Consider the following 25,830-nt stretch of genomic DNA (forward strand, 5'->3'; position numbering starts at 1 on the left):
CATCTCATCGCATCTTGGTTTTGCGATGAGATGAGATCTAGTACAAAAAGTGCAGTACATACTTTTTGTACTAGAGCTCATCTCATTGCAAAACCGAGATACGATGAGATGCGATATTGTATACAATAATTGTAAAGTGTATGGGCACCTTAACTCACACTGGGGCAGATGTATTAAGCTTTAACAAGAGATAAATCCAAGGGTGATAAGGAGGGATAAACATTCAGCCAATCACCTGCTAACTGCCATGTTGCAGGCTGTGTTTGAAAAAAGTCAGTAAGGAGCTGATTGGCTGGACGTTTATCTCTCTTTATCACCCTTGCATTTATCTCTTGTTAAGGCTTAATACATCTGCCCCAATATGTCTATAGCCGGTACTTAAGACAATTGGAACCACGGATACCAAGGTCTTGAAAAAGCTGCTATGCGAAACGCGTTGGTAACTTTTAAACACGGACACCCCCCATCCGGACTCTACACTTGCTACTGCCTACGTAACCGGACCAGCTTTCCCAACCCTTGTCAGCCGTTTAAAATCCAGGACTAAACAAGCCAGCATAACAAGTGGGACCTATTGACCATCAGGCGATCCCTTGGCAGGAGTGCGCTGTCTCTCCCAAAAAGTCCATCTATTCAAATATATCGGCTTCCAACCAGGGCCAGCACCTCACGTGTATTTTTATTACATTGCATATGAATGTATTTTTTTATTATTAGAAGTAAACAGATAATTAACATTTACTATGCAATATAATAGGGAAGGGCAGGTGGGAGGGCACAGCATTGTGCGTTGTGTGGTTTGGTGCGTTGCATGATGTCACTAAACTCATTAGTATGAGTAGCCAGTCAGGTGACGAGGCAGCCATGCTTACAGCCCCTGAGTCCCTCAAAGCCTTGGGGCTCCTCAACTGGTTGGGCCCAGTACGAGTGTCCCCCTTGACCCCCCCTGTTGTCTGCCCTTCTTCCAACCATTTGGGACTTTCAAGGAAAGCACTAAAGGAACGGACACTATATAGGAGCTCCTCCTGGAAATTGGGTGAATATATCTGTGGCTCCGATTGTCTTAAGTACCGGCTATAAACATATTGTATTTTACTGTTTTTAAATATATTTTTTATATTTTTTGCTTATTTTTAATGGAATAATTTGTTACACACACACATATATATATATATATATATATATATATATATATATATACACAGCCAAGGGGTTCAGCACTCACATCCAAGCGTTTTGAAAATAGGGGTGCACAACAAGGGTAATCCAGTCCAGATGGCCAAATAATAATTGCAGGTGCTTAATGAAAAGCGGAGGCACTCACCAATTGCAGAAAAGTCAATCACTTTTATTCAGTGGTCATATTGCAAGTCGACGTTTCGACCCATATAGGGCCTTTGTCAAGACAAGAGAAGTACATGGGTACACCAAGAGAGAGGCAGTAATAAATACATATATATATATATAAGCCACTTTTTCTACTAGGTTGCGCCGTATTGGTCTTATATTTAGGCTATTATCTGTATACCCGATATTATGTATGTCAGGACCACCTACAATATTTAACTTTGATATCTGACAGTTAAAAAATTGTTCTTTCCATCTGATGGGCCCTTATGAGAATTGTGGCCATATCTAGCTCTAACAATAATTTGTGTAATAGATGGTATTGTTATTCGCTTATTTCATTATACATGTCATGTAGTGGTCTCCAGTTAATATGCTTGTATTGGAACCCATGGTCTTTGTAATTCTACCCTTATTTTATTTTATTATACATGTCATGTAGTTGTTCCCTGCTAATATGCGTATATTGGAACCCTTGGTCTATGTAATTCTACTAAATATACTTGTTAAGATTTATTGTCTATTAGCCATATGCCTGACCACTTCATACCTTTATCTGAAAAGCTCTTCAAGTTAGGCAAGCCCCCTGAAGTACCTTATTTGTATTTCCTTTAAAACCTATTTTAGGAGAAACCTCACCGTATTCTTTGTCTACGGCCTTGAGGAGCACAGAATTTAGATCATAAAACACCTACAGCAGTTGGCTTATGTTTTTATTCTGGATCTTTGGTATGTATATATACTGAAATTGTCCTGGCCATAGAGCCTTCCTTCCGTCTTAACTTTATGCCGTATTATGTCACACCATGTCTTTAGACATATTCTCATTGGTTGAAATAATATTTCAGATACCATTGTCAGTACTCATTCCGGTCAGGGCACAGATTTCCCCTTTTTTTCCATCCAACCGGTTTATATGAACTCATCTATCGATTGGTATGTTAACCATCCATATCTATGTTTTCACATTCAGGTGTTTGGGAATAAAGGCATCGTTATTTATCAACTTTTTTCCTCTTTCACCTCCTCACCATTACTGATTATTCAGTATCCTCATTCCACTCATCCTTTTTTATCCTCTTTTTCTAAACCCTATTTTAGGGAATTCTTAATATCTATCTATTAGTTTTGTCATATTAATTTTAAAACCTCTATTCGGCATTGTTTCACTTCCTTAGATACCCTTACACCCCTGAAGAAGTCCCACCGGGACGAAACGCGTAGGGTATTTCAGAATAAAGGGTTCTTCAACTGAAAATTAAGAAATTTTACTGTATCATAATCATAATCTGTCGGAAATTGTGTGTTACACATGAAATTTATCCTACTTGATCCATAATTAAGTATGTTTTGTGTCATTTTATGAAATAAATTTTTTAAAAAATCTGTCATTATATATTCATGTGCACATAATCTGTGAAACTACCAGCGCACCTCTATACCCTTTTCTTGTCTTCATATATATATATATATATATATATATATATATATATATATATATATATATATATATATATATATATATATATCAAAACAGAATGCACGTCACTCCGGGTCTGGTGTCAAAAAGCAAAACTTTTACTGCGTAATGTCTACGCCGTTTTGGGCTAGGCCCGTCTTCAGGACATTTGTCCTGAAGACGGGCCCAGCCCGAAACGGCATAGACATTACGCAGTAAAAGTTTTGCTGGTACTTGTTTCCTAGCACGGCCACCACGATTTCTATCGTGGTGGTCGTGTCGGAAAAAATCGCGTCGGTCGCGTCGGGTGCATACCAAAGCGCACACGACGCGACCGACGCGATGTACCCGATTTCTCTATAGGCTTCAATGTTAAAATAATTTAACATTGAAGCCTATGGAGAAATCGGGTCCATCGCGTCTCCATAGGCTTCAATGTTAAATTATTTTAACATTGAAACTGAGTACATTTAACATAGAAAAAAAAGTAAATGGCCCAATATGGGCCATTTCTCATTGGCTATGGCCCCGGCATGTGTGTAAAAAATAATGGCCCCCCATTGTGGCCGCCAACCCCACGATTGAAGCGAACCCGAAGCGTGGCGAGCGCAGCGAGCCCGCGAGGGGCGGCGGTGCGCGTCCTCCGACCTTTTCATTCCCCTACTATCCACGTCGGCGTGGAGTTGAGAATATATAGTGTTGCGAGCGTAGCGAGCCACCGAGCCCGAAGCGTGCCGAGCACAGCGAGCCCCGTGAGGGGACGCGGATTCCTCTCAAGCCCGTGAGGGACGCCCCTCGTGGGCTTGACAGGTATCCGCTGCGCTCGCCACGCTTCGGGCTCGGTGGCTCGCTACGCTCGTCACACTTTATATTCTCAACTCCACGCCGACGTGGATAGTAGGGGAATGAAAAGGTCGGAGGACGCGCACCGCCGCGCTCGCCACGCTTCGGGTTCGCGTCAATCGTGGGGGTGGAGGTCACAATGGGGGGCCGTTATTTTTTACACACATATGCCGGGGCCATACCCAATGAGAAATGGCCCATATTGGGCCATTTCCCATTTTTACCTATGTTAAATGCACTCATTTTCAATGTTAAAATATTTTAACATTGAAGCCTAAGGAGAAATCGGGGGCATCGCGTCGGACGCGCATAGGCTTAAATGTTGTATTTAATAAAGCTTGGTGAAAGAGATAGAATTGTGAGAGATAAAGTACCAGCCAATCAGGTTTTGGCATACACTTTACAGGCTGGTTGAGAAGTGTCAGTTGGGAGCGCTGATTAAATCCAACATAACATTAAATCCACTCCAGACAGCTGCTCCAGTTTCCACAGCTGTCACTTCTCCTCTAGCCCCGCCTCACTTTATATGTCAGCGCCGATATTTACATAACCCCGCCTTCTCCCTGGCCGTCGCCTATGCTGGTCACCACTGCCACGCCCAGCTCGAGCTCATTCGCCAAGTCCTACGATGGTCACGCCCACACCGTATCCTCTACGTCCCTCCCACTCGCGCTGACATGTCCGTACCTTGACGTCAGTTCCGTCGGCAATTAACGGGACTTCCGTTCTGTCACCCCGGCAACCGGAGGAAAGGGAGAGGAAGTACCGGCGGGAAGATTCCGAGGTACGGTCTCTTCATACACGGAGATAGTAGAACCGTGTGTACGCTCACCCCGTGTTCCCTGCTCCCCTGCCTGCCGGCCGACTGCCGAGTCCTCTGTTCACTGTGTCCCCTGTATCATGAGGGAGGGAGGGCTGTGCTGCTCTGTGTACTCTACGGGTATGGGTTAAGTGTTACAGTGTTAACCTATGATGTGTGTTATATTATATTATATTATATTATATATATATATATATATATATATATATATATATTGTACTTAAACTGAAAGAGAAGGAGCTGCCCATATAAAAATATTTGTACAATCATAATAAAATAAATGTTTAAATAGTTGAATGTTACAATAGTTATTTTGCTATGATACATGCAGCTTATTATTGTCCAGAAGAACATAAATAAACATTTGCCCAGCACACTGCAGTAGGCCAGCAAAAGAGATTCATATCCCACATGACAGGGTCATTTGCACACACACATAGTGAAGCACAGGCCAAGGGAATGTATCGTATGCTACGTGATAGTAGTAACACAGAGGGGTGTAGATAATTGATGTTGACATGGCCAAATGTCGACCCAACCATTCAGTCAGTCAACAGAAAAGGTTCACATGGATTTTTCAAGTATTTTTTTCCCCCCAGAATGTCAACATTGACACCTTATCGCTGTACTGCATCCCCTCGCATGGTTCGCTGTGCTGGCCATGCTTCGCGTACGGTGCCTCCTTACGCTCGGAACACTATTATATTCTCCCTCCACGCCCGAGTGAATGGTAAGGCATGAAATACCGCCTGTCGACCTCAAGTTTGACATAATGCTTGTGTCGACCTATTGACTTTAGACATGTCTACCTTTTGTTTGTGTCGACCTAAGGCCTGTGACCCAATGTATGTTGATCTTAATAGCGTTGACCTAATGACCACATACCACAGAGATCTCAATACTCCTTTTCCCTGATGCAATGGTCTGGGTCGTTGCCGGTCTAACTTGGGTTGCTGCTCGATGTAAAAGGGTCCCCGAAAAATGAACAAAGTTCAGTGAGCTGGGTGACGGGACACTGTAAATGGGTGACCCAGGTCTCGCTAGGTCGACATACATTAGGATGATCACTAAAGGTTGATAGGGCTTATGTTGACACATGAAATAGGTTGACATGGCTAAGGTCGACAGAGTTGCAATGGCAAGGTCAACTGTCAAAAATGGTCAACTTGAGTTTTTCACTTTTTTTGAGCCAACGGTATTTCATACTATCCACTAGGGCGTGGAGGGAGAATATAATGTATGCCTAATGCAGCGAGGCACTGCACCCGTCGCACGGTGAGCGGGTGCGGTACACTGATACGGGGTCCATGTTGATTTACGTCGAAATTTGGGACAAAAAAAGCGAAAACTCATTTTGACTGTCTAATTTCCCATTGTCGACCTTGCGAACCTGTCGACCTAAGCCCCATTGACCATTAGTGGTCGACCTAATGTACGTTGACTGTAATAGTGTTGACCCTATGACCCATACCCATCGGATCTTAATATTTATAATATCTCATTAATGTAGCACTTCAGACATGAAAGGGGGCATTTAGTAGCTGTCCATAAGCAGAAAATCTGTGACTTTGGAGGCGATTCATACCTATTCGCACAGGTCCGAATGTGGCCCTGTCCCCGATGGTGGGGGTCTGCACATTCGGGATAACGGGATAAGTGCAAACCCCCCGCAGCGAGCACCTTGTGCAGAATTCTCATTCACCAGGGTGCTCACTGCCTGAGGTCGCTGGGGTTCACGCAGCGTTTTATGGGCAGACCCCAGAAATCACAGGTGTGCCCCTGCCTGCAGGCCGATGACGCCCCAAGATTCAGCAGAAAGCGTCCAGATGAGAAGTAATTTGATGGTGAGTAACCATCTAATGATTTTTCCTCTGTGCGGGGACATGCGAGGAGATTCGGGTTGTCGGTGGAGTGCGTGCATTCGATGGGCGGCATTACCTGCTTGCGGGGCATCGAATATGTACAGCCTAGCGAGCAAGTCTGAATTACCCCCTTTGTACAACCCCCCCTCCCCATTTAAAGTGGCAATAATTTACACTGCAAAACCAAATCTGGTTTTCCAGTGATTGCCGCTTTAAGGACACTGGAGAACACAAAGTCCAGCACTTCTTGCAGGCTGTTACATTCCCCCAAAGTATCAGTCATATGTATTAATGTCAATATGAATCTGCTGGAAACAGATATTGTTTGGATAAGACCTGGCTTAAACAATAAACAAATCCAGAGATCTATAGGTGCGATGTGGCATAGTCAGGGCCTGCACATATCTGTGTATCTCATGCTGTCCCAAACCTTGTGCTCCGTTGCCTTCTACAGCCGGCGGGCACAAGGACCTGGAAAGGCTGTTGCCAGAGCGCAACCTCCGACTTGTGCCTTCTGCACATACCCTTTTCCTCTCCAGCAGCAGATGTAGGAGGGGTGTGGGCTGGAGATACATTTTATGGCGGTTGTGTCACCACAAGCCTTACTCCAGCGCTGACGATACATATCCTATGAAGGAAACCCACTCAAGTGCAGGGAGAATATACAAACTCCACTAACCATTACACCGTCCGTACTGCCCTGTGTATTCTCTCTGCATTTACTTTGTCTTCCCCTGGGTGCTTTGGTTCCCCAACTCTGCAAAATCACAACTTGTGGGGTAATTGGCTGCTGTCTAATGTGGACCCTAGATTGATTTTGTTCTACATGTAGAATAGAATTTATACTATAAGTTCAAATGCTACTACTAATATATACCAATAATGACATTGGGACCTCTTGCTTGGGAACTTGCTTTGTAACCCCCTGTGGTAGTCTCTTCCAGGTAAGTGGTAGGTGGTTAAAGCATTTTACCTAGATATATTCTGCCATTAGAGTATAAATTAGGCTGTTTTAGTGTTTATTCTCGCACCCTGCTTCTTTCACATCCTTGGCAGTTCCTCTTTCCTGCCTGGGGTGCCTCTTTCTGATCTGATGCTTCTAGCACACTCTGGTCTGTATCTCAGGGTGCTAGAATGAACGCTATTGTTTTTCATTACTTTGATCACCCCTGGTATCTTAAAACAAGTGCTCTGTTCCCGCAGCCATAGGTGTACTTGCATTAAGACCTTGCGCATTTACCTGCTGTTATAGTAGTCATCATGTGGGAGTCTGAATTACTCTGGGTATTGCCTGTGTAACCTGCTCATATTGCGTTATTTCTCTGTAGCCATGGAAGAGTCGGAGGTGATGGAACTGGAGAATATGGTGGTGGAGGAGCTGGGTATATCCATGAAAGAACTGCGCGAGTTTATAGACAAAGAGGTGGAGAAGAATGAGTTTGTCAAGCAGCGGAAGGCTCAATTACTGGAGCTGGAGCAGTTGGTGAAGCAGAAAGAGGAGGAGGTGGCCCACGTGGACAGCTTGTGTGACAACGCTACCAAGTAAGTGGTCATTCCTTTGCAGGCTGGCCTATTATAAGGGTGTGGGGTAGTGGTGGCTCCAGGGGAGGGGCTGCATCATAGTTCAGAATTCAAATAGGGGAGTCACACCAACTGCCAATTCAAACTGACTCTCTGGCAGTGGGTGTGGCTCCGCTATTTGAATTTGGAACTGTGCTGCAGCTCCGCTTCTGGAGCAGCTACTGGTGTGGAACGAGATTGGATTTATCCGGTTGTATTTCTAAGCGCATTCTACTACAAAACTGCTTTAACAATGATTTGCAACTTAGGGAAATTTATCAAACAATGGCAAAGTCTCTCTGTGGCGTAACATTTAGGACAGCCTTGTCGATAAGAGCAATTGCACGGCTGTCCCCAATAAAAGCATTTCCCAGTACATACTGGAATGTAGACAATGGGGAAAAATTATCGCTTTTATTGCCGCTTTAACTAATGGATGTCCGACAGAGCAATTCAGTTGTTCCGATTCGGCTCAAGTGCCAGTGGCGCCCTTGTGTTTCCAGTCGCACCTTCCTGAGGAGAGCAGAAATTAGCTTGAAGCAACTGCCAAAAGGTATCCCTCGCTCGGTGGCGCTGCCACAGTCCCAACTCAGTGCCGCCATTATTACCAAATACATTTGCAGGACTCCTTATTGAGAAATTGTTCCTCCCTTACCGAGAACTGAACGGGAAACACCTATAAGGGGTATAGTAGTCTGGAAAATACCATCATCTTGTTTGATGAGCTGGGCATGACCCAAATAGGAGAGTGTCAGTGTCTCCCATACAGACATATTATCTATCGCAGCCTTGATCACCTTCCTCATGTTTAAAGAATAAGGATTTGACACGGAAAAACATTCTTTTTCTACAGCCATGCTGTGTACAGCGACCTTGGGTAAATAAAGGATAATAATAACAGAGATCATGGATCTTTGTGGCCAATTGAAATCCCAGATTTATGAATTTTTTTATTGGCTAAAGTAAGCGCCCCAGAGAGGTTACTATTGTAGTCTGCAGAAATTGCTATGGATTTAGACTGGTTATTATGAAACAAGAAATGGAAAGTAAGGGTCATAGTATATTTGAGACTTAAATATAAAGAGTACAACGTCACCAGCAAACCGCGCCACCCTAACCTGCTGATTACCTCTCATTATTCCCCTGAACAGGGGAATTAAGGATAATAAGTGCAGAAAGAATCCAATGCTAGCATGTACAAGACCAGTACACAAAAAGACATAGGCATGGAGAAGCCTGCATGGGGCGGGCGGCAGGCTGACGTCACATGACGGGGCAATAATCATTTGTTCGTTCGCCCGGCTGCAATGTCAAAACCACCCCCTATATTTCTTGGATATGGTAAGAAGTCTGCATAATGTGTACAGCGCAATATAGTGTGACAGGGAACCACCAGAGCGGAAGAGTCTAATAATTGTGCGTTTTTGTTTATGCCATAATGGTTACATCCCTAAAGATGCAGGGATGAGATATGAAGTGTACCAGTACTTTCTTAGACCATATTGGGGTAATCTCTTGTATAAAACATCATCTTACAGGTATATAGAAGCTGGTTCTGTACATGTTAGAGTTACCTACTAGTGCACGTAGTTGTGTGGGTGGGTGGGTGTGTGTGGGGGCTGAGCTATCCCCAATGGGTCAGTACAGTAGTGTTGCAGTAAATGATTCCTCTGACGCGTGCGTAGGGCCTAGCATGTAATAGTCCTCTGCTAGTCACCAGGCCATCTTTGTGTCAGGGGTTTTATAAACCCTGAGACGTCTGTTTTGTCTTCTAGGGCTCTGGATAACTGTGAGATGCTGGTGAAAACACTATACCTTGAGATGGGCATCACATACAAGGAGAGCAGCTCAGAGGACGAGGAGGCTTCTAAGCCAGTGGAAGTCATTGAGATCCCAGATGAGGACGATGACGACGATGATGTTGTGAGTGTGAGATCAGGTATGTGGTGCTGTAACGCTATAAATGACCTCTACAGGGCAGGCTGCAGTAAGGAAAACAGTATTTTGCCTTTCATGTAAACTCCTGACATAGTTTAGTATTGCTGGTTCCAGTGTCACTAGGACAAGCAATGTAGGTATAGTCTCTTAATCACAGAGGTATGGCTGCTCCAGTAAAGCCACGGACAGGGGTGTAGTGGAGGCAAGAAAACTGCTGGGTGTTATGATGATAAGCCGATGTATAGTCTGTCTCCTAGTTGTATAGATTCAGCATAGAGTGGAGCTAGCCAATGGATAGTCTGTGTCCTAGTTGTATAGATTCAGCATAGAGTGGAGCTAGCCAATGGATAGTCTGTGTCCTATTTGTATAGATTCAGCATAGAGTGGAGCTAGCCAATGGATAGTCTGTCTCCTAGTTGTATAGATTCAGCATAGAGTGGAGCTAGCCAATGGATAGCCTGTCTCCTAGTTGTATAGATTCAGCATAGAGTGGAGTTAGCCGGTGGATAGTCTGTCTCCTAGTTGTATATATTCAGCATAGAGTGGAGCTAGCCAATGGATAGCCTGTCTCCTAGTTGTATAGATACAGCATAGAGTGGAGCTAGCCGATGTATAGTCTGTCTCCTAGTTGTATAGATTCAGCATAGAGTGGAGCTAGCCGATGTATAGTCTGTCTCCTAGTTGTATAGATTTAGCATAGAGTGGAGCTAGCCGATGGATAGTCTGTCTCCTAGTTGTATAGATTCTGCATAGAGTGGAGCTAGCCTATGGATTGTCTGTCTCCTAGTTGTATAGATTCAGCATAGAGTGAGCTAGCCGATAGATAGTCTGTCTCCTAGTTGTATAGATTCAGCATAGAGTGAGCTAGCCGATGGATAGTCTGTCTCCTAGTTGTATAGATACCGCATAGAGTGGAGCTAGCCGATGGATAGCCTATCTCCTAGTTGTATAGATTCACCATAGAGTGGAGCTAGCCAATGGATAGCCTGTCTCATAGTCGTATAGATACAGCATAGAGTGGAGCTAGCCGATGTATAGTCTGTCTCCTAGTTGTATAGATTCAGCATAGAGTGGAGCTAGCCGATGGATAGTTTGCCTCCTAGTTGTATAGATTCCGCATAGAGTGGAGCTAGCCTATGGATAGTCTGTCTCATAGTTGTATAGATTCTGCATAGAGTGGAGCTAGCCTATGGATTGTCTGTCTCCTAGTTGTATAGATTCAGCATAGAGTGGAGCTAGCCGATGTATAGTCTGTCTCCTAGTTGTATAGATACAGCATAGAGTGGAGCTAGCCGATGTATAGTCTGTCTCCTAGTTGTATAGATTCAGCATAGAGTGGAGCTAGCCGATGGATAGTTTGCCTCCTAGTTGTATAGATTCCGCATAGAGTGGAGCTAGCCGATAGATAGTCTGTCTCCTAGTTGTATAGATTCCGCATAGAGTGGAGCTAGCTGGTGGATAGCCTGTCTCCTAGTTGTATAGATTCAGCATAGAGTGGAGCTAGCCGATGGATAGTTTGCCTCCTAGTTGTATAGATTCCGCATAGAGTGGAGCTAGCCGATAGATAGTCTGTCTCCTAGTTGTATAGATTCAGCATAGAGTGGAGCTAGCCGGTGGATAGTTTGCCTCCTAGTTGTATAGATACCGCATAGAGTGGAGCTAGCCGATGGATAGCCTATCTCCTAGTTGTATAGATTCACCATAGAGTGGAGCTAGCCAATGGATAGCCTGTCTCATAGTCGTATAGATACAGCATAGAGTGGAGCTAGCCGATGTATAGTCTGTCTCCTAGTTGTATAGATTCAGCATAGAGTGGAGCTAGCCGATGGATAGTTTGCCTCCTAGTTGTATAGATTCCGCATAGAGTGGAGCTAGCCTATGGATAGTCTGTCTCATAGTTGTATAGATTCTGCATAGAGTGGAGCTAGCCTATGGATTGTCTGTCTCCTAGTTGTATAGATTCAGCATAGAGTGGAGCTAGCCGATGTATAGTCTGTCTCCTAGTTGTATAGATACAGCATAGAGTGGAGCTAGCCGATGTATAGTCTGTCTCCTAGTTGTATAGATTCAGCATAGAGTGGAGCTAGCCGATGGATAGTTTGCCTCCTAGTTGTATAGATTCCGCATAGAGTGGAGCTAGCCGATAGATAGTCTGTCTCCTAGTTGTATAGATTCCGCATAGAGTGGAGCTAGCTGGTGGATAGCCTGTCTCCTAGTTGTATAGATTCAGCATAGAGTGGAGCTAGCCGATGGATAGTTTGCCTCCTAGTTGTATAGATTCCGCATAGAGTGGAGCTAGCCGATAGATAGTCTGTCTCCTAGTTGTATAGATTCAGCATAGAGTGGAGCTAGCCGGTGGATAGTTTGCCTCCTAGTTGTATAGATTCCGCATAGAGTGAGCTAGCCGATGGATAGTCTGTGTCCTAGTTGTATAGATTCCGCATAGAGTGGAGCTAGCCGATGGATAGTCTGTCTCATAGTTGTATAGATTCAGCATAGATTTTTTTAAACCACAAACTCTCAGATTGATAAAGCTGGGCTGGGTATAATGTTCTAGAACACATATACCTTCTGTACAGGTGAGGGGACATGTAATGAATAGTGATCATGTTGCCAGGATCATTGTAAGCATGGGGATTTGGGCACAGTATAGGCAATGGAGCAGGGTTGGGACAGAGCAGCAGACCGCAGAGAGATAGCAGGATGGGACAGAGCGAGGGGCAATGGCAACACCTTAGCAGTGGCAGCCAGATGCCCCTCTCTAACCAACATCCTGTGACTCCATTCATAGAAAACTCAGACCCATGTTATTTCCAGATCTCCATTGTATACTGTGCAGTTTCACGGGCTTATGAATATGACATCATTTCACAGCACTTGGGATCCATCTCTCCCTATGCTGTGAACACGACCTTGATCAGATGACCCGGGTTACCTGTTCACACTGCCCCTTAACCCAGTCCTTCCCATGTCCAACTATGTAAACTACTCGGATTCACAGGTCACTGGACCTGGGTATCTTTTAGGAACCCTTTCACGCCGAGCCATGACCCTGGTAAACCCAGCAATAACTCAGGTAGAAGCAAAGGTGTGATAGGGATATGTGATTATTCATCATATTGGTTTTGGAAATATTCTTAGCCACTCACTGTCCCAGGCAGCAGAGTGATAAATAGGGATGTAAGAGAGATAGTAATACCATTGTAGAGGTCAGTAGTTACACATCACAGAGTACAGGTTTGGGCACCTCTCTGTAATAGCAGGCTCATTAATAAAGGTAGTGGGTGAGTTACCTGATAGAGAGGGTACAAGCACCAGTTCTGTTTACTGTACAGTAAAAGTGCTGAGGGTTAGCTGATGACTACAAGCCCATACACATGACTAATGCCGTGTTCACTCGGCCAGTTTGAAATACCTGGCTTTTACCTGGCATTTTAATGCCAGGGACTGCAGCACCGGACACCCCGTTCTCACTGCTAAGGCAAATTCCCGGGTGAAGCAGTTCTACACGGTAAATTGCCTTTAAACACAGGTATTTTCACAGTGTGAACGGGTCAACCCATGTCTGCATACCCGGGTCTCCAAGCCGGGTAAAAAGCAGGAGACCCGGGAATTTCAACCGTTCACACTGAAAACAACCCCTGTGTTAAAAAGCAAATTACCGGGTCAACATGCTAGACCCGGGAATTTTCCTAAGAAGTGAGAATGGGGTATAATAGATGTGGCAGCACCATATAAAACAATAATGCTCAGATCAGGGGTCCTTAACTATTTTGCTCTGGGACACCATCAGACATTAAAAATAATGACAGGACCCCAGCAAGTTACTGCAGAAGGTCATCACATCACACCTGTAGTCAGAAGACAACACATACATGGCAGCATTGTGGAGGCACAAAATGATGGGATGAGTCTAATATACCATAACCCATCACATCACACGTGTAGTCAGCAGACAGCACATACATGGCAGCATTGTGGAGGCACAGAGTGATGGGAGGAGTCTAATATACCATAACCCATCACATCACATGTGTAGTCAGCAGACAGCACATACATGGCAGCATTGTGGAGGCACAAAATGATGGGAGGAGTCTAAAATAACAGACAATTCAACAGATTGTTCAGACTCTTTGAATCACTAACTGAAATCAGAAAATTCATCAGTCTGATGGTCAGTAACATGGAGTTGCGACCTCATGCTGAGAAGGTCGGGGCCCACTTTGGGGTCAGGACCCACAGTTTGAGAAGCCCTGCTCTAGATTAAATCCTACATGTCTTTGGATGATCACAACTCACTACTGATGGTGGAGATGTTTTTCACCCCGTCTGCTATATCTCCCTGGTGTAGGACATTTACAAAACAAGTCATTCCACTTCAAAATCCCCATATTTTCCCCGTTTCCTATGGTCGTCAGTAAATGTAATGGTTTGGTCTGATCCTTTTTCAGGTGACGCGGATAGCAAGACTTCAAAAGAAAAACATCTGGTGCGTATCAGGGACATATTATGTACAGGGTACAAGGGCAGAGCTGCTGATATGAGGTGCCGAGATTGCCCACTATGGCCCTGGTTCTGGTTGACTCTCTAAGCAGCGGTATTTTGCTACTTAATGAGCCATGTAACGCCGCCGGGCGTGTGAATGCCCCCACACCGCCCTGCGAATATATATGTGTTGCACTGTAAATTGATGATTTGCATATACATCCATTCACAGGCTAGCGAGCGGGCAAAAAATCATTCGATGGTTGCCGAATATCGAATGATTTCTACAGTGCTCGCAAATCTAAGTCAGTCTCTGCTGACTTACACTTGCGGTGTCCTGCTTGGATGTCAGCCGCCCACCCCCGGAAAGCAGGTACCCGCCCACGTTCGCAGAACGCCCCCTAATTTATCAGAAATATAAAATATACCATAAGTGTACAAATCCGGTTATATAACGCCATCCCGAGTTCGACAGCAGTGAGGGATACCAGGCAAACGCTGACTTTTATTGTAAAGAGGCAATCTCACTTACAAGGCAAAACCATGCCTTGTAAGTCATTGCCCCTTTAAAAAAAATAGGGCGGCACTACATCCCGCCATTGATTCGACATGGAGCAGTCCTGTTATGCAGTAAGTCTGGGTAGTGTCTCTTTTTCCCCCTACTGTACCCGCTTGACTTTAATTTTTGAGTATAAAGGGTTGAACTTGGTTGTCTTTACTGTCTATGCAGCCGGGTTGGGATCATTTGGTCTATTGCATTATGGTCGAAAGTCATTAGGTCGAATCCATTAGGTCGACATGCTAAAAGGTCGACATGACTCTAGGTCGACATGGGAAAAGGTCGACATGATTCTAGGTCGAAAGGTCATTAGTTCGACAGGTCATTAGTTCGACAAGGTCATTAGTTCGACATTGTCTATGTCGACATTCACAAGGTCGACATGGGGTTTTTCACTGTTTTTTTACCTGAATGTCAACACAGTCGACATGGACACAGTTTAAAGTGCACTGCATCATCCCCTCGCATCGCTCGCTGCGCTCGCTATGCGTCGGGCACGGTGCCTCGCTACGCTCGGCACACTATTTTATTCTCCCACCACGCCCTAGTGGATGGTAGGGCATGAAATACCGCCTGTCGGCACATGTTGGCTCAAAAAACAGTGAAAAACTCCATGTCGACCTTGTGAATGTCGACATAGACAATGTCGAACTAATGACCTTGTCGAACTAATGACCTGTCGAACTAATGACCTTTCGAACTAGAATCATGTCGACCTTTTCCCATGTCGACCTAGAGTCATGTCGACCTTTTAGCATGTCGACCTAATGGATTCGACCTAATGACTGTCGACCATAATGCAGTAGACCAAATGACCGCATCCCATGCAGCCATAGTGGTACATTTTCTAAGATGGGAGGTATAATAAAGAAGGGATGTTGCCTACAGAAACCACTTCTTTAGCACCCTAATCTTATTGGTTGCTATGGGCAACATCCCATCTTATTAAATTGACTACTTAGTGTTTTGTGTGTCCTTAGTACATAGTGTCATGTGACCGAGAGACCACACTCTATTGTCTGTGCTTTCTGACAAGCGTCAGTGGGCATTAAATAGAAGTAATCGTGATGCTAAAACTCTGTCCTACACAGTCGACAGTCTTCAGTTTTTTAATTTACAAAAGTGTTCCTTTTGAAAATTGTTGCTGAATTTTGGTTTCTACATTTCCAGCTAAAAGAAGCAATGGCCGCCATGAGGAGGTGCAAGCAGGACGTGCAGAGCTTTGTGGATGCAATCAGTAAGAAGTCAGGTATACGCTGCCGTTACCGCTTTCACAGACCAGGCTGCTCCTGCTGTGTTTCTGTGCTGTATCTTCTGCCCTCTGCTGTACTGACTGCTTTCACATTTGATTACAGTATTGTAGCTTATTTTGCTGGTTTCAGGGCATTATGGCTGTTATGCTGTGTTGTCTATGTAAGTCAGTGATATTTAACCTTTTACAACTCACGCCACATCAAACAAGATTTGAAAAGGCACTTTATTAGACCACCACAGGAAAATTAAAGAAACCTATTGGCCCCCATATGAAAAAAACAATCACACTGGTCCCCACAGGAAACAAAATACTTTGGATCTCATATGAAAACAAGAGATAAGGGAATAACAGTTGGACTAGTGGTGGCTGTAAACTGGTGTGGACATCTCTCGATCTGGTGAAACACTTGAGAACAGATAAAGGCACACGAGTGGTTTAAAATGTGCTGATGTAAGTAATTAATGCAATATCTCTGGGCTGCGCAAATCCTTGTCTTCTTGGATGAACAAATAAACAAAATGATAACCGAGCTGTAGAAAAAATCATTTTGAACAAATAATAAGCTTCATCCGGGTCCTGACACACACAGAGAGGCTGTTTTGCATGACTGAGGACACCCCTGTAACTCACCAAGGTTTTTTTTTCACTTATTTTATTTTATAAGGTCTAGGATTCTGAATTTTAAGAAGAATGACACCTAAAAGGAAAAAGGTGGTTTTTGGGTAAAAAAAAAAAAGAGCCCCATGTGAAAATGTCACTTACCTGAACATTGGGCCTGATTCAGAGTTGATCATTTTTGTGCGAATTAGCATTCCTATTGAATATTGAATGTACATTCATACGGATTGTGGCACGCATGAGTGAGCCCATACAGCAACAGAAATAGAGCATGGATCGTAAATGCTCCACACTTTGACTGACAGGAAGCCGGCGTTTGGCCTTGGTAACCGCCCATTATCTGAGAGTGTCAGTAAAGACGCAGGTGTGCCCCGGTGTTTTCACATGGGCGTCCCATGCTCTGGACTTGATCCTTAGGAATATTAAGGACCCACCTAATGAGGTCACCTGGTCACGGCCCAAAATGATATTAAGCACGCCCCCCTCCCCATATAGCCTACAGCAGTGATTCAAGGGCCTGCCCAGGATTTGGCCCAGCTATCTCTTTAGGCTATATGGGAGTGTGTGTGTGTGTGTGTGTGTGTGTGTGGGGGGGGGGGGGGGGGGGGGTGGTTGGGGGGGATGGACTTCACACCCTAATTCTAAACAGAATTAACGGTGCCATTGGCTGCTGCTTTAGTTCACTAGAATAATCTAATAATAAATATAAAATATATATGTATATATTGTTGGTTGTGACATTTTGCGCCTGGCTGCCATCTGTTTCCAGGGGTGCCCATACCAATACGTTCCTAACCACCCACACATGTGCAAGTGCACTAATCGCGCCAAATGACCCGCATTTGCTGTAATTATCCTGTAAGATGAGAGCTGTCACGTTCCAGTTGTTCATGACACAATTGGTGTTCCTGATCTTTTTTCCCCTAGTTCCTACCTTACTGATAAATGTGCCCAGGAGTGCTGTGGGATACAGACAAACATGGCAGGCTGTGATATTTCATTTTTGGTTTCAAGGTGGACCGCAGAAAAGGTTTTCTCATCCAACATCGCCCACCAGCTCTGTGGCTGGCTCCAACCAGGCAGGCTCAGCCAATGACGTGAACAAAGATGGAGACATTGTTGTGGGCATGCCTATCCTGGGAAAGAAGAGGACCAAGACTTGGCACAAAGGAACGCTGATTGCTATCCAGCTGGTTGGTAAGTTCTGGAGATTGGGAGGTGGCGTACCGGAGAAGACATCAGGTTTTTTGGAAGATGTCATCAGAATGCAATTTGTGGATTTGGTATTCAGTCCTAAAGTGGAACTGTTGAATGTCTCAACACTGTGTTAAAGGACCACCAACCCGAGGCACCCCTGTAAAAGCCCCACAGCACCCAGTTTGACAATCGCAGGTGTAGCCATAACTTCGACTTGAAGTAATCAGAGTCTGTATTTTAATAATAGACTTTTCATAAAGCTAACGAGCTGATGCTGTTTATAAAGCTTCTCGGAGCAAATGTTGTAGCACCATCTTAAATTAGTGTTCACGCTAGCATTTTTTTTACACATTATGTCACACACTGTACTGCCTCTTACACATTACACCACACACCATAATACCCATTATTACACATGATGGCACGCAGCGAAAGTTCTCAGTGGCATGTCAGTGAGGTGGGGTGGGGGTGGGGGGGGGGGGGGGGCAGCGTAAGGGCGCACAGTGCCACACACAAAAAGGGCCAGGTGCATTTTGAGGTTTTAAAAACGGGCTTATTGAATAGTAAGGGTCTTAAGCCAATGGGATTCTTAGTTGGAATCCTAGCACTGGACCCCTAGGTGACGGTGAATAACTCACAATTGAAAACACGATATGCAGTAGAGATTGTGATAACCTTAAGCCCAGTGTAGTAGTTATTCTATTAGACTAGTATACTAGCTATGCTGAACGTCCATTGCAGTGTTCAGTGGGATGACAAGCTACGTGTGCTTGGATCTAATGCAAATATAACAACTGATCTATAAGGACACCCAAATCATAGGTAAGTAGGAAGAGAGAGTTGGTTATATACATGTTCTGATCTATATATGATGCAGAATGAAGACTAGGCTTTTGTAGAACGCTAACAGAGGACAGCAGAGTAGCAGTTGGGTCTCATCCGCTAAAACAAATGATTCAGATGTAATTGAGAATACAAGATGGCTGCTTCTTGGCACTTGGCGAGAACGAATATTCAGACCTGGAGAAAGTCTGGCAGCTGGGTGACTGTCTCCTGCTTGTATTACAGCCTGATTGGAGGAGTCTGTTATCCAATGGATAGGCTGGTTGTTTTCATCTCACAGTGGGAGAATTTGAGCCTGTGAGCTAGCCGGCCGGTGAGCCTCCAGCCGGCAAGGTATAAGCCTGCAGCTGTGTGTCCTGAAGCTGGTCGGAAGGACACTCCCAAATATTCTTGATGTCTGTCTAGGGAACGGGAGGCTATAGGTAAAGGCCTTGCACAGACAGTGCATCCATAGTGCCTGGCTGTGCAACTTGGTGCGTCACACACACACATATATATATATATATATATATATATATATATATATATATATATATATATATAACTGGAAAACAGCGTTTGTGTTAACTTTACTTCAAAATGTATTAAACATTCAAAACATTTAAACATTCAAAACACAGCACACGATGTAGTTACTGTGTAAAACACACATTAATTGAGTCCACAACTGCTGCTTTGTGCGCTCTGTTGTAATGACTGTGCGCGCGCTCGGCGAGTTGTGTGTGCGTGTACACACGCACAGCTTAGAGGGAACACTGGTCCCCACCAGTGCGCTGTTTTTTTAATACATTTTGGGGAATGTTAAAGCGTATAACTGCTGTGAAGCCCTTGAAAGGGGGAGGGGGGGGGGGGGGGGTGACAGGAAGGAAGCAGTGAGTTAAATAGGGTAATGGGGAGGCAGAAGGTGGAAGTGGGAGACTGGAGGCAGTGAATGACAGGGAGAGGCAGAGGGTGTCCAGGGAAAGGCAGAGAGTGTCAGGGTGACTAGGAAAAGGCAGTGGGTGATTACTGACTGAGAGACTAGTGATGTCATCAGCAAAATGAAGTCACGACCCCATGCTGAGATGTTCGTGACCCACTTTTTTTTAGAACCGCTGATCTACAGTAAACTAAAGGAATCCATTTAATTATTTCCATTACATGTGTCCCTATATTATCTTCTTGTATGCTGTAATTTGTTTTTCCTTTCTCCAGGGGCAGCTAAAAAGTACAAAGTGAAGTTTGACAACAAAGGAAAGAGCCTGCTGTCCGGGAACCACGTTGCCTATGACTACCACCCTGCCGCTGAGAAGCTGTTAGTAGGGAGCAGGGTGGTTGCCAAGTACAAAGATGGCAACCAGATCTGGCTTTATGCTGGAATTGTGGCGGAACCTCCCAGCAACAAGAATAAAATGAGGTGACTGCTCTGTAAATCCTTATTCCTTTCCCACCAACTTGTCTTCTCTGTAATACTGTAATTAAAATGTATTCTAAACTACATACAAAGCATGGAGTATTGAGGGGCAACCCCAAGTAATGGCTCAACCTTAACACACAGGGGTAGATGTATGAAGCAGTGATAAGGGAGGAGAAGTGATAAAGTGTCTGGTACTTTATCACCGGCCAACCAGCTTCTGACTAGTTACAGGCTGGGTTTAAAAAGGAAGGGGGGTCTCGCAATAAGATGCAAGAAAAGACTGATTAAGTCTTACCTGGGGCACACTTTGATTTGTATCTTGTATTATTCTAATATTTTAAAACGTAACTTTTATTTTTATATTCTTAAAAGGAAGGGTGACTATTGTCACTTTTCGGTATATTTGAAGTGATTATTAAATCCCAAATGCTTGTCTGCAACTTTTTCATAGAGATGCAGCTACTGGGTTTAAAAAGGTTTAAAAAGGAACTGTTAGGAGCTCATTGGCCAGTGATAAAGTACCAGGCGCTTTATCACTTCTCCTCCGTTATCACTGCTTCATACAATCACCCCTGTGTGTTAAGGTTTATTTATTATTTATTTATTAACAGTTTCTTATATAGCGCATACATATTACGCAGCACTTTACAGAGAATATTTGAACATTCACATCAGTTTCTGCCCCAGTGGAGCTTACAATCTATATTCCCTACCATATGCGCACACAGACATTTTAGGGTTAATTTTGTTGGGAGCCAATTAACCTACCAGTATATTTTTGGAATGTGGGAGGAAACCGGAGTACCCAGAGTAAACCCACGTAAGTACGGGGAGAATATACAAACTCCGCACAGTTAGAGCCATGGTGGGAATCGAACCCATGACCTCAGCGCTGTGAGGCAGTAATGCTATCCATTACACCATCCATACTAAAGGTTGAACCATTACTTGGGTTTGCTGCAGCAGCTGTTATTTCACATAGCGATGGCTGCAGTAACTCCCAGACCTCAACGCTCAGTGTCCTCCTACAAGGACGGAATCAAAATTGTAGGTAACTTACAGTAGCTTATAATTGTCACTTTCGGATACCATTTTGAAGTCAGCCCACATGCTTAGTGCTGCATCCCTGGTTAGGCCTTGGGAGTTGTTGGAATCTACTTACTTGTAATATGTAATCTTCTGATCTTCAGGTTTCTGATATTCTTTGATGATGGCTACGCATCCTATGTCACACAGTCAGAGCTGTACCCCATCTGCAGACCATGTGAGTGTTAAGGACTTTCTGGTACCACCTTCCACTGGGCCATTTCTGCTAGGAACTGTAGTTGTATACAGTCACATATGTAGAGAAGATTAATACCCCTTACACACCAGCCTAAATTCCTGTGTTTGGCCTGGGAACAACCCGCGACTGGGCTGGTTTGTAAGCTTCCCAGCCCAAAATCCTGAGAAAATGTCCCACGATTTCAACCCTGCTATGGCCCCCCCCCCTCCTTGCTGTGTGTCTCCCCCGCTGTCCGAACCCTGAGACTAGGATTCCCCCCCCCCCCAAAGCCACTCTCTCCCCTTCTCTCAGGCATAGTGCGGCACTTCCCTCTCCTTTCAGGCAAGTGGGACATATAGGGGTATCTTGGAGTTACTCTGTATGGCACATCACCTGTAATTGAATTGCACCTTTTCTGCGTTACAGCGGAGCTCCTTTAAGATGTTGCCTTCTGCTTTGTTTGTCATGCTGGATTCTGTTGGACTTTAAGTGGGGTTGAGTTGCTGTGTTGTTTAGTTGTCCATGATAAAGTAGACTTGTCATGAAGTGCTCATGGCGGGTAACTGTTTCTAATAACAAGTGATAATCACCAATATTCTCCTCTCCATATCCCACCCAGTCACTAAATCCTGGCAGGACATTGAAGATGTTTCTTGTCGAGACTTTATTGAGGAGTACGTCACTGCCTACCCCAACCGGCCAATGGTTCTACTCAAAAGCGGTCAGCTGATCAAGACAGAGTGGGAGGGCACCTGGTGGAAGTCCAAGGTTGAGGAAGTAGACGGGAGCCTGGTGAAGATTTTATTTTTGGTAAGAGACTGCTTTTATTCGCTCCTCATGATGAGGTTTCAGATGGCCCAAGTGTATAGTCTGTTTCTTCTGCGGCAGACGTCAGGGGCCACAGGGCTTACAGTGGGTAGAGAGTGAGGTCAAGACCCTTCCAGCACCAGGAAGGATAAAACTTCTGACTGTCTAGAGACAGCCCTGGCTCCTCCCCTCCTCTACCCTGCCTCCTAGGCTAGCTTTCAGTTTTGATTGTGCTGGCAGGAGCCAACACGCATTTTGAAAGGAGCTGCTTTTAGCAGCCTAAACTTCGTTTAAAAAAATAAAAAATTTAAATCTTATTTTTACACTGACTGGAGTCAGTGGGCAGTATTCAATGAGCATTTTGTCGATGTGCAGCGAATCCTGTTTAGGATTCGCTGCACATTCGCCACTGCTCGCTGCGTTCCGGAGCCTCGCCGGCTCCAGTATTCAACGAGTCAGGGGCTCCAGGAGATAGTGATCCCTGCCCTTTGTAGGCCGGCGGTCTCTCCTAGGCAGCAATCAACTGGATGTGGGCTATGCTTTGCACGTCTATATACATCACGCTGGAACATTTCGGCGATCTGACTCTCTCTTTATCCACTAGAGAATTCCTAAGAGGGGTTGGTCTGCTACCACGCAGACTATGACCAGCCAATCGCTGCGGTCAGTTATCAAGTAGGCCTCCTTGTTCACCTCCCTCCCGGTTCTTGCGGGGGTCCGGGCTCATTCCGCTACATCTGTGGGTGTGTTTCGGGCTTTTACAGGTGGTGCAACTGCAGAGCAACTTGGCAAGGCGGCAACTTGGTCGTCTGCCAACGATTTCTTACGCTTTTTTGCGTTTGTTACGTTTGCCTCCCAGAACTCGGCATTCGGCCAGAGTATACTGGCCGCGGCACAGGCGCGTCCCCACCCTTAGGTGGCTGCTTTAGGACGTCCCACTGTAATCCCTCTGGCCCCTGACGTCTGCCGCAGAAGAAAACAAGATTTATGTCTTACCTGTTAAATCTCTTTCTTCGAGGACGTCAGGGGCCACAGGGATCCCTCCCTGCCGCGCCTGCTTCATTGGTATTGAAGTTCATAGTTCCTCCGTAGAGTGAACTTAGTTAAAGGTTCCTCTGTTGAGGGTACTAACACATGTTATGGTTTCTCTGTTGAGCAACCACACACACATATATTTGTTGAATGTGTTTCTGTATGGGTTTCTCTTCCTTCTATCTTGTCTCCTGCCTGGCTTTGGAAAAAACTGAAAGTAGCTAGCCTAGGAGGCAGGGTAGAGGAGGGGAGGAGCCAGGCCTGTCTCTAGGCAGTCAGAAGTTTTATCCTTTCTGGTGCTGGAAAGGTCGTGACCTCACTCTCTACCCACTGTAATCCCTGTGGCCCCTGACGTCCTCAAAGAAAGAGATTTAACAGGTAAGACATAAATCTCGTTCTCTCTTGTCCGAAAATTGGGCATTGCAATTAAAGGACAGGAACACAGCTGCAAAAAGTCCCGTGGCTAATTTAACACGCACCGATCATTGTAATACGCACAAGTTGTATCTATCAAGGTAATAGTGTATAACTATTATGTTCTGACTGGTGATATATACATGGGTTTGATTGAAGATGTATCCTCTGCATATTGCAGGATGACAAGCGTTGTGAGTGGATTTATCGAGGGTCCACTCGCTTGGAGCCCATGTTCAGCATGAAGACGTCTACAGCTTCCACGCAGGAGAAGAAGCAAGCGGGACAACAGCGAACGCGCCCTAACGTCGGTGAGTTACTCCAGGGCTCCTTCCACATCCGTCACACCTCAGGTGACTTTAGAAGGCCAGGAATCATTGGTCTACCTGGAGGAAGCAACGACGGACTGTTCTCTGTTTCTAGGTGCAGTGCGGAGTAAAGGACCAGTGGTGCAGTATACACATGACCTAACAGGGAGCGAGCCACCATGTAAACCAACAGTGCCAAGCTCTCCGCACTTTATCGACACAGAGTAAGTAATTTTTCCAGGAGCCTTTAGGGCAGGCATGTCCAAACTATGGCCCTCCAGCTGTTGTGAAACTACAAGTCCCATGATGCCATGCCACAGTATTGCTATCAGGGAATGCCAAAACTATTGCAAGGCATGCTAGGATGTGTAGTTTCACAACATCTGGGGGGCCATAGGCCCTTATTCTGGTTCACCCGTAAGGCAAATTCCTTCCCAGCTCCTAAACCTTACTGGACCCTCTGCAGTCAGACTTTCCTTCCCAGTAATCCAGAGTCAGCACTGACTGAGGTTTTGAATTATTTGATCACTCTTATATGCCATTATTACTCTCTTTTTAATTCTCCTGGATTTGACACTGTGACTTCTCACACTCACGCTACAATCCCTAAGTCTTCATGATGCCATCTGATTCTGGAGGGGGAATGTATTAGGATCCATGTTTGCAGTATGCCAGAAAATATTGGATGTTTTCTAAAGCGACAATCATTTGCAAGGCAGGAGGGTTTTGGTTTAAAAATAATTGTTGATTTAAAAAAATAAAAAAAACATACCCGATCGTCTGGCATCTTTCACCCTGAGCAAACTCGGACCCTGTTACATTTCTCAGTGGGTCTCTTTTCTAGATCCACCTCTGTCACTTGTACAACGTGGCTTAGTTCCGGGTCCTCTGATTTTTTTTTCTATCTATACCATTTTCTCCTGGAAAGCTGTTCCACTATTTTGGATTTCAGTATCATCTATATGTAGATGATATCCTATTTACCTATCGCCACACGAAAATGCCTGTGGTCAGGGTAAAAGTAGAAATAGTGGTTTCCAGTGTCAGACCCGGTTTACTTTCTTTTTAGTGGCTGACACACCTCCGCACAAACCCCCCATCCCCCCACCCAAAGAAAAAACAACAGCAACATTAGGCTGCACCTCTACAGTAAGTTACATAGTAGGCCATACAGTAACTTGCAGCTGGTGCTAAATGACGTTGCGGCACTAGAATTCCCATTATCTCCGTGCCCTGCTGGGCCATACCGCCTTGGGTGTAGATGTTTTCCTGTGGTCAACATTGATACACATAGATTGTTATGGCACACAAGCATTGTGGTGACTGTAGTGTATGTCGTTATTTCAGCTCAGACAGCCAGCAGACACAGAACAAGAAACAAGTGGCAAAGAAGAGTACTTCATTCCGGCCCGGGTCAGCAGGTTCTGGACAGTCATCACCCATACCCAATGAGCAACAGCCTGGTGTGCGCTCTATGCTGCCAAATCAGCACAACCAGGCTCTCCAGCCTATCCTAGGACTCCAGAACCTACAGACAATACACAACCTTCAGCCCAATCATACTGTCCAAACTTCACAGGTGGCACAAGCTAACAGGTGAGTCTCTGCTGTTGCTAATGGCTGGCAGACCCAGAGCATCGGAACATCTGACATGTTTTTGTATACAAGCCCAAAGAGTCCTGAATTGCCCTTATATACCAGCCCAGAGAGCCCCCTTATGTCTGTATATACCAGCCCAGAGCCCCCTCATGTCTGTATATACCAGCCCAGAGCCCCCTTTTGTCTGTATATACCAGCCCAGAGAGCCCCCTTATGTCTGTATA

The 25,830-nt window shown here is 44.9% G+C and overlaps 1 protein-coding gene across 5 annotated transcripts in view; it reads left to right on the forward strand.

The window, feature by feature from the left end:
- The first annotated feature begins 4,277 nt into the window (after positions 1–4,277).
- SETDB1 (SET domain bifurcated histone lysine methyltransferase 1) overlaps positions 4,278–25,830 on the forward strand; it is a 37,076-nt gene continuing 15,523 nt past the window's right edge. For 2 of the 5 annotated variants that reach the window (XR_014466306.1, XM_083167422.1), the window contains exons 1-12: positions 5,079–5,199; positions 7,660–7,873; positions 9,667–9,830; positions 14,281–14,318; positions 16,044–16,122; positions 17,761–17,943; positions 19,981–20,182; positions 21,373–21,446; positions 22,066–22,256; positions 23,881–24,010; positions 24,123–24,231; positions 25,355–25,603. Coding sequence is in view for 4 of the 5 variants with exons in the window: in XM_083167422.1 (XP_083023548.1) it covers positions 5,112–5,199; positions 7,660–7,873; positions 9,667–9,830; positions 14,281–14,318; positions 16,044–16,122; positions 17,761–17,943; positions 19,981–20,182; positions 21,373–21,446; positions 22,066–22,256; positions 23,881–24,010; positions 24,123–24,231; positions 25,355–25,603 (1,721 nt within the window). In the remaining variant the exon portion in view is untranslated. Of the gene's footprint in view, positions 4,434–5,078; positions 5,200–7,659; positions 7,874–9,666; positions 9,831–14,280; positions 14,319–16,043; positions 16,123–17,760; positions 17,944–19,980; positions 20,183–21,372; positions 21,447–22,065; positions 22,257–23,880; positions 24,011–24,122; positions 24,232–25,354; positions 25,604–25,830 lie in introns of those variants that run through there. The other 3 variants (XM_083167423.1, XM_083167421.1, XM_083167420.1) reach the window with 3 other exon arrangements.

Source organism: Crinia signifera, chromosome 12 (genome assembly GCF_055691185.1).
Source record: "Crinia signifera chromosome 12, ASM5569118v1, whole genome shotgun sequence".
Classification (NCBI taxonomy): Eukaryota; Metazoa; Chordata; class Amphibia; order Anura; family Myobatrachidae; genus Crinia; species Crinia signifera.